This window comes from Phalaenopsis equestris, unplaced genomic scaffold, assembly GCF_001263595.1.
Source record: "Phalaenopsis equestris unplaced genomic scaffold, ASM126359v1 Scaffold000400, whole genome shotgun sequence".
Classification (NCBI taxonomy): domain Eukaryota; kingdom Viridiplantae; phylum Streptophyta; class Magnoliopsida; order Asparagales; family Orchidaceae; genus Phalaenopsis; species Phalaenopsis equestris.
The window spans coordinates 183,148-197,077 of record NW_018164842.1 but is presented as its reverse complement, the minus strand read 5'-3'; the positions used below and the strand labels follow the sequence as shown (position 1 = coordinate 197,077).

Genomic DNA, 13,930 nt, shown 5'->3' with positions numbered 1-13,930 from the left:
TTTTTTTTTTTTTTTGTTTATCTCAAATATATATATATATATATATATATATATATATTTGCAAAAAATAAAATTTAGGTATTAGATATGCAAATACATAGAAATTGGTGGTATGTAAATCTTCTTATATGTACGTAAATCATGTTTGCCTTGTAGTATACTGCCCCTCCAAATTATATAGAAATTTCTCCAGCACATAAACAATGTTAACCTTTCAAAAAAATTTTCATATGGAGTCCGCAAGCACCTCTGCGTGTGGACTCCAATAATATGCTGCCACACGTCTACACCAGGCCCACCTCATAAATTCTTACAAAGAAAAAAAATTTTATGTCTGACCCGACCCGCATCAACCCCAAAATTTCAAAAAGGTAAAACATGTGGTTTGGAGAAAGTTTTCCCATTCTGCGATTCCACTCGAAACGAGTCAATCTCTATTTTCTACTAGGGTTTCTCATAGCTGCACGTTGGTGAGCTAGGGTTCACATTGCTTCTGTGCAGAGTTTCAGATTATGTAAGCCTCTGCTAACTTAAGGTTTAGTGCGGTACAAGCGTATGTGAGGTGCGAACTCATGTAGTTAATTTTTTTCTTTTGAAGCGTGATAACAATGGAAGAGATTAAAAATATGGAGTTGGATGATCCTAAGAAAATGCAATTGGAAGAGGCAAATTAGACGAATTTGGAAGAGCTGAAGAAGACGAATCTGGAAGAGTCGAAGAAGATGGTGAAGAAAGATTGTAAGAAGAAGAGGCCAAAAATTCCAAGAAGGAGGACATTGAAGCGGCTAAGAACCAACAAAACTTATCAAGGTAATTTTAGTGGTTGTTTTTTTTTGCATTCAATAATACCCTGGTAATACCAAATGTTGCTAAAATTACTCCATAATAACTCCAACTTGAGCCAATTAACAACACACTCTCCTCTTACAATACACTAACACTACGGTATTATAAAAAAATACTGCTAAAATAACTACAAAATAACACCAAAATAAAATCTCAACACTACAACAATAATGCCATAGTATTAGATAAATAATGTCACAATACCACCACTATAACACCGATAAAATACTAGCACCGATAAAATACTAAATGTTGGTACAATAACTCCAAAATAACTCCAAAATAACTCCAAAATAACCCCAACATACACCGATAAAATACTAAATGCTGGTACAATAACTCCAAAATAACTCCAAAATAACCCCAACATAACCCTAAAATAACTCTAAAATAATTTGTTGGTATTTTGTTAGTGTTATAATAATAATCTGTTATTGTATTCATGTAGGTTTATGAACCCAAAAGCCATGAATTTTAGATGTCGTCCATCAGCAGTTAGAGATGTTGGCAGTTAGAGATGTTCTTGATAAGGTCCGGCCAACCATTTTTAGGAGACCTGGACTAAATTTAAAGCAATGAATTTGAATTAATTTTTTGAACTCCCTTCGTAACCTCAAGATCATATCCTGACTATGCACATATTGAAACGTTGGGATATTGATCAATTGATATTCAAATTGGGCGGGAAAGTGTTAAGATTTGATGCAGATCAAGTTGTTTTACTAATAGGCACGCCCAACAGAGGATCACCAACAAGTTGGAATAAAGCTCCCTTATGTGGTGTGGATGCCAGACATAAAATGAGTGACCTAATGAAGGTTTCACTCTGGGAGTGTTCTATTCCCTTTGATGAACTATTTCTTAATTTTTTGTTGTCAAATTTATGTTTTACTTCTAGCAATTTTAGTTTGCCCAACGGGCTTTGCTCAATTTGTGAGAATGTATATTCTTTATCTTCATTTAATTGGCTTGCTACAGTATGTGAATTTCTCATTGAGCAAGTGAATTCCTGTGACATTAAAATAAAGAAGGATCAGCCATTGGGATACATGAATGGTTTTGTTTTTCCTCTAACAGTAAGTGTCTTCTCCACAACTTTCAAAAGTTCCTTTTTTATTTTGGTCATAACAAATAATGATTTATCTATGTTTTACACAACTCTGATTTTATGAGCACACATATCTGGTTGTCCCCGCTGCTTCTGAGGTCAGACCTCGCATGCTAAGGTGGCCAGCAAATGTGATCCGGAACTCAGCACAAATTTATCTGGCCTTCAAGAGGCTTAACCCTGCACAGATGAGTCATTTATCTCATAATCCTTTCAAGGTGTTATTATGGTCTTGTGTTGTTTTTATTCTGGTAAATGGTACTGTCTTGTGGGTGTAATTATGATATTATTTATGTGTTATTTATGGCGTTATTCTTGGGTTATTGTGATATTATTTTGGTTTTCTTTAGGTGCAAATGTGTTGTTATTGGGGAGGGACGTTGTTTGTCTGAAATTCCTTATAGGTTTATAATTTTTTTGTGGATTTAAAAGATGATGAGCTCCATTTACTCGCACCTCCATTTGAATGACCATCTCGTTCTATCAAGATCAAACCACAACATGAAACTCACTCCACACCACAGTCACTCAATTCTTTTGAGGTTAATCCTCTAGTTCCCATTCAAAGCAACCCTCAACCAACACATACACATACAGGTAGTAATATTTGGTTAGAAGAAATATTCCAAATACTTAGAGATCAACAAAAATTTCTTTTTTACTTTCAAGAGTCAGTAAATACCTGTTTTACTAATTTAGCTAACAAAGTGACAGAATTAATATCTGATGTCAATAAATTAGAAAAAATAATAAATAAACTAGAAGAGAAATTTGCAAAGAAATGGATACATGATTCCTTACTGGGTTGTTTAATCCAAAGGGTTAAGGTCAGAGGATATAGAAGAAAGAGGAAAATAAGTTCCTCATTCACTACAACAAAGAAGAAGAAAAGAAAAACAAGAAAGGAAGTGAAGCAACATCACAAATGTTCATTAGAGGATTTACTAGCATAGATTGAAAAATCAGAGGAGGTAATAAAAGCACATGAACATTTTGAATATGGAAAAACAATAAGGGATGAGCCAAATTCACAACAACCAATAATAACAGAAGGAATGGATACTTCTATCATTGTTATTGCTCGACCAAATGTACATACTGAGAAACTAGAGAAACTTCAACCAACAACATCTAATAAAGTAGATGAACAGTTCATTACAGAACCTGAAGAAGAAATGCATATGGTTGATCTAACAATAATGAATGTGGTTAAAGATGTAAATAAAGAGGAAGATCAGAATGACATAAGCTATGAAATTGTAGATGACTATCCTGATAAGGTATAGAACATAACCTTTTCTTCTTATGTCTCATAACTCATATGTTGGCATTATACATGAAGAGTTTTTGGTTTCATAGGTTCCTCCAGCATCATTATTTATCAATTTTTTGGCTAGAGATCAAATTTCAATTCACATGCAGGAAGTAATCAATCTATGTTAAAGCATATACACTGCCATGTAAGTACACTCTCATTTTTTTATGTTCTGCATTACTTTTGTATTCAATTGTCAAAAATTTATATGTTTCAAATGCATGGACGACCTTATAATTAGTGAGGAAGACATTTCAATAAGTCGAAAAATGACTTGAAAATATATTGAATAAAGAATGGTTAGCAAATGAGCAAGTCAATTTGTTTTGCAATGATACTGAAAAATAAGAATTGAAATCACCCAAATTATATAGATCCTACCTCTATGTGTCACTATTATATTCGGTAAATATTCAACTTCAAGTAATTTACAGTACACTTATACACACCCACCATGATAAAATTTCTTCAATGATTTTGGGTTTTTATGCAGATGTATAGAGATCAAAACCAGACACGGTTTGTTGAGCACATTAGGAGTAAAATAATTAAAAGTGTAGAGTTCATTTTGATATCAATAATTAATAGCCAACATTGGACTCTACTAATTGGGGAGTTGAAGAATTGCAAATGGAGATTGTAAGACTCCCTACCCAACAAAAAATATTTAACGATCATCTGTGACGTTTTAAGCGCACTCAGTAGAAGATCAGTCATTTTTGAAGCAATTTTTTTGCATTGTATGTGTTGTCATCGATTTAATTTAACATTAAAATTTGCAGATTAAACATTTTGTGAAGGATGTCAGGAGAGCTTTCAAGAGCGACTTAAAAAATTGCTAGTTTTCATGGCCAAAGGCATTCTGCTATAGAGTACTATAAAGTAATTTTGTTGACTGTGGTGTATTCGTATGTAAATATATGGAAACACTAGTACAAATAGATAGAGGGTCCGTTTGGGGTTGCTTATTTGGTGCGATGGCATTTTGAAAACACACATAGCTTGTTTGGGTAAACTGCGTCTTGGCAGCTTATGTGTTTTCAAAATACTGAAAACAACATTTTCACACCGCACCTATCTAAGTGCGGTGACAGCTTTCTGGTTGCGGTCTGACGTTTCAAAAAAAAATAAAATTTGTAATAGCCACCGTGTCTAGTTTATCGGCAGATTATTTTTAAATTTTTAATCAGCAGTTTATTCAATAAGCTGCAGCTGCCCTGCTATAGAGTAATTTCGTTGACTGTGATGTATTCATATGTAAATATATGGAAACACTAGTACAAATAAATAGAGGGTCCGTTTGGGGTTGCTTATTTGGTGCGATGACATTTTGAAAACACACATAGCTTGTTTGGGTAAACTGCGTCTTGGCAGCTTATGTGTTTTCAAAACACTGAAAACAGCGTTTTCACACCGCACCTATCTAAGTGCAGTGACAGCTTTCTGGCTGCGGTTAGACGTTTCAAAAAAAAATAAAATTTGTAATAGCCACCGTGTCTAGTTTATCGACAAATTATTTTTAATCAGCAGTTTATTCAATAAGCTGCAGCTGCCCTAAACAGACCCAAAGACATTCGAGTGATAAATTAGGATGAGAGGAAGATATGCCTAGATTTAGAGCAAAATAGTTCATGATATGCGTAAATTTGTGTTGTTTGAAACATAAATGAAAGTTTTTTATATGTTTTGTAATTTTATCAATGATTTTAAGAAATATCATTGAAGTATGTTCAAATAAAATAACATATTCTTGAAGTTGATGATTACTTATGTAATAAATTTATTAAATTTAACAATACCACAAGCATTACTTAAGAAATTTTTATTTACATTTAGTTTTTCAAAATACCTTAATTACATAAATTTTATTTAGAATTGCATATTATATTAAATTTAACAATATTGAGACGTTATTGGAGTTGTTCTGCAGGGACTATTGCAGATTAGTTAATAGAGGGTTATTGCAACATTATTAGGGGGGTTATTGCGGCATTTTAGGAGCATTTACATTCATATCAATTTAGGATTCTAACATTTAGTGAAAGAAATTCAAATCATATCAGTTTTATCACTCTTTAACCAATTAATAGTCATTTGCAGATACTGGAGCAATAGTTGATCTGAATTATTTATGCAATTATGCGTTTATGAAATAAAACTGATGTAATTAAGCTATTCTGAAAAACCAAATGTAAATAAAAATTGAATAAGTAATGTTTGCAATATTGTTTGATTTAATATACTTATTTTTACATAGTATTCCACAAAAGAATAATGTAATTGAATATTTTGTGCTGAAAATTATATATCACGAATGGAATCCATCATCAATTCAGTATATGATTCTGTGGGCTATGGTATAAACCAATTATGCAATGTTGGAATAATCATGAGTGAATGTTTATGGCCGGGTAACGACACAAAAAAATAAGAACTAGAAAAAGCAAAACCTAATGATGATCATTTTTCATTATATATTGACCTGTGTGAGAAAATCAGACATTAAACACAGGTTTGGATCACATGGGACTGGTTCTGGTTCCTGGCTTGTTGAAGCTTCTTTTCGCTTTCCTGTGTACCATGGTAAGTGTTAGAAAAACTTATTGTTAGCTACAAAATTAAACTCACATCGGAATAGAAAGAATATACATTTTGCTCTCTTGTTCTTCTCCCAATACCCTTTTAACCTGGAATTAGATATTCCCTTAGGGTGCCTCTTGGCTAGTTCATTCAAGTTGGATTCATTATTATCTGGTTTTTTTATTCCTTTTCTACTGTTTCCTGGAATGAGAACGTCTTTAACTTACTATGTCATCCACATCAAATGGTAATTTTTTCAATGAGTCCAGTATGCACTGCTCAGCTTCTTCATTCCCCTATGCTGCATTACTAATTTGATATTCAATTTTTTGAATGTGAAATATGAGGCCACTTGAATTAGCATTTCATATTTGTGCCTCTTGGAGATGCTTATATCCATAACTGTTATATATATCCCTTTTGCATTTGCAGGCCATCTCAATAGGAGATGTTTATTTGGTATCTACTTTATATGTTCGAAGTTGAGGACTCGTAGAAAGTGAGCACATAATAGCCCCATCATTTGAAAGTTTCTGAAGTTGAGGACTCGTAGAGAGTGAGCACATAATAGCCCCATCATTTGAAAGTTTCTACAATGCACTTAATATTTGAACTGGTCCAGTCAAAATTAACAACCTAAGGTGTGTTTGTGAAGTGATCATCCAAATTCTTAATGAAATACTTACAATCACAATTTTCAGATAATTATAATTGAAAATCACATGATCCGTGTATAAACTCTTTATCAAACATTGAGTACATCTTCCTTGAGTAAAATGAAGTTGTCTGCCTTAATATTGAACTGCTTTTAGTTATGGGAGTAATTACAGATTGATCACACTTAAAATCTGCCACCATGTTTTCATGACATTTTCAAGGACTAGAAAACAATCGGCCATAGAAGTTGTGGGCTTTGAGACACCATGAAAAATATTATTGGTGGACTCACTTCTTTGGGTCGATAAAATTTCCATTCCAAAAATTTATTTATTAAAAGTGGTAGACCACTTATGTCTAACGTTATGCATACCATCTAACCACACATTGTTTTGCAGATTTCCTTTTTCAATCATCACCTCCTAGGTATTTTCAAACTCCTCGTCAGAGTTGCATTTGCTCATACATTTATAGAAAAGATCGGTTACTGTCTTATTCCCAACTCCACAGTGAACCTTTGACGAAAATTTCTTGAACATATGTTACTAGCATAACTTATGTTGTATATTTGGTAAAATATGTTCTATGGTTGTAGCTATTGTTTGATCCTAATCAATGTAGATTGTTATTGGATGCTTGTCATCTATGAAATAGATAAACTTTTTAAAAAACCATTTAAACAAATCAATCGTCTCATCTGACAAGAATCCGACTCCAAATTAAACATTTTGCCAATGGTGGTTAACACCAATAAAAAGAGTACAACATAAATTATATTTATTTAGCTTATAACTGGTATAATAAATAATGACATCACCAAAACAATCATAACCAAGACTGGATGTGCGGTCACTCCAAAAAAATCTCACCAGCCTATCATTCTCATCAATTTCAAAGTCCCACGCAAACATACTATCCTCGACTCGTCTCTCTGTGAACAACTGCAATAGAGAATTGGCATCGCCAATTTCAATTCTAAATCTTTTATATCTTTGAATGAAATTGAAGATATATTTCTTCGTACATTCCATATTCGCCACTCCCCCAACTTATGTAGCAAGAAAATTAAATGCATCTGTAATTCTTATACCCGATTGTGTCATCGATCTGAGCACATCTGCATTGATTTTACTTATCTTTCTGCTGGAATGCAAAAAGTGCTTATCAACAGGGCTCGCTAAGGAGTGGTTACAAGTTTCTATAAAATTTTCAACTCTCCAATTGCCTTGACCATCAACTGCGCACTGAATCATTGCTGGACAACCAATCCTTATGTCCGTTTTTTTATATTTAACAATCTTAGTGATCCTTAACTGTTTCTTGAAACCTACTTTACCATGGATGAAGTCCTTCATCTTAATATTCCTTGAGTTAGGCCAAAAACTAGCATGCCCTTGCGAATAGTAAAACCGATAAGATGAGCATAAGCACAATATACTTCGTATGCTTCTTTTCGTTGTGAACAACAATGTGAAGTAATTTGTTTGCAGTTGGCTCGATACAGTTATCTCCACTCTCACCAAGCTGCAAAAACACAATATACTTCGTATGCTTCTTTTTCGTTGTGAACAACAGTGTGAAGTAATTTGTTTGCAGTTGGCCCGATACAGTTATCTCCACTCTCACCAAGCTGCAAAATAAAGAATGCTAATCTTAAAGTTTTCATAATAGGCTTTGCTAACTTTAAAAAAAAATCACTCAAATAACGTCACAATAACACCTCAATAACACCTACATGAAACCATAAAAACTCCTCATAAACAACTCGAAAATCACTAAAACCTAATAATAACAACACCCTAAAACCATAATAACAACCAAATATAACACCTTAAAAATAGTTGAAAAAAAATCCAAAAAAATAAAAAAAATATGAAAACTAATCTCCATTTTCATCTCATGTGTTTATCTGTTTACATGATAAATCTCCTCCATTTCATACATAAAATATCTATTTTTATAGTTCATCTTCAAGAGGTCACCTGTCCGCTGCAAGAGAAAATGACGTCGAAAAATGGTGTGCAGGCTGCAAGAGAAAATGACATCGAAAAAATGCGTGTTGGCCGTAAGAGAAAATGATGTCGAAAAAATTGGTGTGCGGACCTCATAAACTATAGCAATTGGAAAGCAGCTATCTCCACCAAAAATGATCCGCATAGCTTCGACGTGAAAGTTTTTTCTCTTCGAAGCTCCGAAAAAGTCCGGATTGGGTTAGACGAAAAAAATTCATTTTTGTAATATTTTATGAGGTGGGCTTGATGTGGCATGTGTCGACATATTATTGGAGTCTGCTCTGCGTGCGTGCTGCCTGCAGACTCGGCATGAAAATTTTTTTCTAAGATTACATTCTCTTTTGTTGGGTAAATATATTAAATATGAATAAGATATGTGCGAATTAAATATAAATTAATTATATTTTGATGATATATTCGTTCCCTTATTGGCGAACCCGATCTGGTTATAACATTTTCTTGTACCGAGGTCAAACTCTCCACTAAATACATAGCAAACTGAATTAGTAGAGTTTTGCACTAAGGCCTGTCTCTTCCTCATTACCAGGCATTCAATGCCGTGTTTTTCGAGTTACAGATCTCTTATTTTTAGTTCTTTGAACGAATCACAAAGCTAAGATGTGCTCATTTGATCACACCTTCTATAGGTCCACGTTCTTGTTCTCCACACCTGCTTTTCGTCGGTTATCTCAAATCTGAGTTTTTCGATCGTGAGGAAATAAGGTTATTTTTTTTGAACCAAGATTGTCCTATTGGTCATCTTTTCAAATCTGAAAAGCCCTGTTTTTTATGAATTGCCCCGTATGGTGCTCCTTACTTTTGGTTGATTTCTCCTTCCAAATCTGACAGGTCAGTCTTAAAAATCAGATTTTGATCGATACTCAAATCCTCTTTTCTACGGTTCTCTTAATTGCTCTTTCTAGCTCTCTTTTAGATCTAATATGAACAGCAGCTACACTGTCATCCCCAAAAGTACCTCCATAGAACTTCAATCTCTTAAAAATGGCATTGAGCTTGAAAGTCCTAATCATAATGGCACAGTTAAGGAACGATTTGAAGAAGATAATGTTAATGAACTTGATGTCCTTCCCCTCATCGTCGATGGTGACAGGCAGAGGGCTAGCAGTGATTCTGGCTCTGGGATCCCCGGTTCAGTTTTCAACCTTGCTACCTCTATTATTGGCGCCGGGATCATGGCCCTTCCCGCCACCATGAAGGCTCTTGGTCTTGTTCTTGGTTCCTTCGCTATAGTTGTGATGGGAGTTCTATCAGAAATCAGTATTGAGCTTCTTGTTCGGTTTTCCCACCTCAGCAAATCTGCTTCCTATGGTGAAGTAGTACAATCCGCCCTTGGTTTCCGTATGAGGATCCTATCAGAAATCTCTATAATTATCAACAATGCAGGTATACTTGTGGTCTATCTAATTATCATAGGAGATGTGATGTCGGGTTCACCAGATCATGTTGGTGTATTCCAACAACTGCTTGGCCATGGAGTATGGGATCTAAGAAAGCTTGTGATTCTAGTTGTTTTGGTTGTGTTTCTGGCTCCCTTATGTGCTTTGGAGAAGATTGATTCGTTAAGCTTCACGTCAGCTGCATCTGTTGCTCTTGCCATTGTTTTTGTTGTAGTATCTTGTGCAGTTGCCTTTACGAAGGTTGTGGAGGGAAGGATAGCAAAACCAAGGATGGGGCCTGATTTGGGGAGTAAAGTAGCTATCTTGGATTTGCTAGTTGTTGTTCCTATCATGACAAATGCCTATGTTTGCCATTTTAATGTTCAACCGATCTATAATGAGCTCAAGGGAAAATCTCCTCAGAAGATGTATAGGGTTGGGAGGATCACAACTCTGTTGTGTGTGCTCGTATATTTTGCAACTGCGGTTTCTGGATACTTGTTGTTCGGGGATGACACTGAATCAGATGTGCTCACCAATTTTGACAAGGATTTAGGGATTGGATTCAGTACATCACTGAACTATGTTGTTAGAATTGGTTATGTTCTTCATCTTGTTCTTGTGTTTCCTGTGATCCATTTTTCTCTTAGGCAGACAGTGAGTGCTTTGCTGTTTAAAGAACCTCTACCTCAAAGTAGGGTTAAGACGCTGGCTTTGACCGCCTCATTGTTGGGACTTATTTATCTTGGTTCTGCCATGATCCCTAACATCTGGGTTGCCTTCAAGTTTACAGGTGCCACCACTGGGCTGTCTTTAGGATTCATATTTCCTTGTTTGATTGCTTTAAAATTGGACAAGCAAGGTGTGGGTTGGAATCGTGGAGAGAGACTATTGTTGTGGATGATGTTATCGTGGGCACTATTGGTTAGCATTGTAGGAGTTGTAGGGAATGTCTATGGCCTCCAAAGCGATTCTTCGTAATAGGCATTTTATGCATTTTTCCGGCCTTTATATCATTTTGAGTAATATGGCACTCATTCGGATTAGCTGCAGATGAGCTTTAAGAAAGGGCGTAGTATCGATTCCAAGAGCTATTATGTTTCTGCAAACGGTTTCTGCAGAAGGTTATTGCCTTATTGCTAACAGGTATGAGATGATTTGTGGTCATTTATATATTGCTGAGAATAAAACTTTTTTGAGGAATTTCGTGAAGTATATGTGGTTAAGCATGAGAGGAACTTGACAACAAATGAGGAGTCTTTTAACATGTTCGGATGACCAAATTCTTTTACTTGATCAGAGGCTTCTCCCAAATTTTAGCTTCTCTATTCTTTTTCAATTATAATGCTACATTATTCGACTTCATGATTCATTGATTTAAATTAACGAAAAACTATCTTGTTACTTTTATATTGTTTGAAAAGCTACCATAACTTTTCTGTAAATAGTTGATGTATTTCAGTTTTTTGATTATTTGTCCTTTACAGTTCTAAATGCCTAGGCACAAATAACTTAGCTAACTTTGCAGCACCGTCTTGCTGAAAATCTTAGAATGAGACGATTCAACTAGAACTTAGTAGTTCTGCAGTCCATTTTTCATTACTGAAGTCCCAAATGAGGCCATTATCTGACTACATTATAAGTTTCCAAACTTTGACATTAATATACTTGAGGCCTAGTGTAATACATGCGTTTCTGAGTTTTGGATGTAAATATAATGTGGAAATTCTTCCATGCACACCGTTTTAAAGTTTAAACGAGATAAATTTGAAGGAAATACTCCAAATTTACCCGGTTTTGCATAATTGATAGTTCATATAGACAAATTATGATTAAGCACCAGAAAGAAAAGTAGGATGGACAAAGTGTGGATAGAAGGATCAAGAACAATTTAGTTCGCTGAACTAACAGATAGCTTATCGTTGTCTCGAAAATGGTCTAATCTTGGCATAGGGCAGGGCCATTTAAAAGCACAAAAAGGGGTCAGTTTGGGGGCCTTCTCCTTAGGAGAAAAATATATTGAAAATTTGACTTAAATTATCTGATGGGGTTGTAGGACTGTTAAGATTTAGGCTTAGTAGTGTAACTATAATTATGCAACAAACTATCGGCCTAGAGATTCTTATCAGTCTGTGAGACTATACATCAAATCTGCCTAGCATAAGCAAATTTGGCTTCAAAGAATTTAGCATTTGGTATTTATAAATAGGTCTACCATGTAATTGCATAAGATATCACTAGAACCCGCCATTTATAATGGATAATCTTATCATTTGGAGTTGGTTTTAAAACAAGTTTGAATGAATTGTTTGACAGTGTTGAATTTGGTTTTATAAGGAGTGATGGAAAGATAAAATAATTCTTGGAATTTATACCAAGGTTATAAAATCTGGCCAAACCAAATACATAAAAAATTTAATTAATGCTATAATTTCCTTCAAAAATATAATTTATAGCCTTTAGTTTCCGTCTACTCCACGATTTTAAATAACACCAACCCTTTTGCATTTGATTTATCAGAAGTTTCTTGAGGAAAGTTTTTTGAATTTAAAGAGATCATTATTTTTCACCAGGTTTAATATATCTCTAGTTTACATCAGCAAAAAGCAAATAAATGTCATAGATAATAATTTATATTCCATGAATATCTTCATGCAATTCAAGCAAAACACGCAAAATGATATAAGGCAAGTAATGAAAATGCCAAAAAACAAATATTCTTCTTAATGACCTTTGATAACTTCCTGGAAAATGAGATAATAAAAAACTTATAACTGAAGAAATCATAGTTATAATATGCCTGTATAAATGTACAATGTTATTAGAGAAAAATAAACCAAATAATTTAAACATTATTTTTTTTTAATAATTTAGCCTTAGGATTGCCTAGATGGATGGAGAGATTTACCATTGATAAATTTGCGTCACTAAACAATGAGCTTATAAAGAAGATCGATATCAATTAAGTATGAATAATATCATTAGATAAGTATCAAGAGTTATATATTTTTTTGCTAATTTTATTTATCAACTAAAATTATCATTAGTAGTTCAATTTCATATCCATGCATAGCTTCAATGTTCATTAGACATTTAGATTTTGTTATGATGTTGTTCTCAACTTTGCTTTTAAACTCAAGTCCCACTCTAGGTTCATGAACTCATTTTAACAGGTGCAAAGTACTAATATAATCGCAAATAAATTTCTATTTTTAATACATTCTCAAAAGAATATTCACGAGTTATAGCTTCTTCAATAGGATCATATTCATTCACAAATGATTTTCATGATGGTGTTCATGAATAATTATAAACTCTTTACTTCAAATTAAAACCAAAAAATTCAAGAAATATAACCCAAAAGATAACATAATGATTGAATAAATCAATAAGAAGTTGGAACTATGCAAAGCAATTGCAATTTTTGGATAACAATTAGAATTTTGGTTGTATTAAATTTAAATAAATTAAGAACTCTAGCAAATGAATAACAAAGTATTTAAAAAAATATAAAAGCAAGAATTCACTGAAGGAAAAGCTTGGCTTCATACTGACATAAAGAAATGATTTTCATGAAATTAGGTAGTCATATTTGTCGCACACTAGAAGGAATTATACATCTAATTGTACGCATAAGATTAAAAATTGGAATCTGAAATATTGTTGAATGAAAGCTGTAAATATACATGCCTTAGACTGTCTATTAGCCTACTTCTTATCTCTTGGTTGGTACATATGGCTTGCATAAAATCATACTTTTTTTTGTTTCTGTATAATCTAAATTTAAATCTCAATCTCAAAGAGCATTTTATGAAGCAAGCAAAAAGCCCGCTAATTGAAATCCAGGTTTCATGTAGATAGCCAGCCTGCATATTTACTGTTGCATTTATCCAAAGCAGCAGTCACTAGTAGTAAAACCACAATTTATACAAGTGAATTCAAAGGTGTTAATTTGCCTTGTGAAACCCATTAATGAAAATCATATCAATCTATAAGAAAGGTCTTGCATGTGGTC

At 33.7% G+C, this 13,930-nt stretch overlaps 1 protein-coding gene across 2 annotated transcripts; it reads left to right on the top strand.

Moving 5' to 3' along the window:
- Positions 1 to 8,988: 8,988 nt before the first annotated feature.
- On the top strand, positions 8,989 to 11,335 carry LOC110026788 (probable sodium-coupled neutral amino acid transporter 6). 2 transcript variants are annotated; one of them, XM_020727918.1, is made up of 2 exons: positions 8,989 to 9,241; positions 9,368 to 11,335. In XM_020727918.1, the coding sequence occupies exon 2, from the start codon at positions 9,460 to 9,462 to the stop codon at positions 10,894 to 10,896; it is 1,437 nt and encodes a 478-aa protein (XP_020583577.1). In that variant the 5' UTR covers positions 8,989 to 9,241; positions 9,368 to 9,459; the 3' UTR covers positions 10,897 to 11,335. The 2 variants fall into 2 exon arrangements, with proteins under 2 accessions (XP_020583577.1, XP_020583579.1); XM_020727920.1 differs by having other exon boundaries at positions 8,989 to 9,367; positions 9,453 to 11,335.
- Positions 11,336 to 13,930: the final 2,595 nt, after the last annotated feature.

Bases quoted from the DNA above. Each gene is read 5' to 3' on its own strand.
- LOC110026788 (XM_020727918.1), top strand. From the start codon at position 9,460: ATGAACAGCAGCTACACTGTCATCCCCAAAAGTACCTCCATAGAACTT.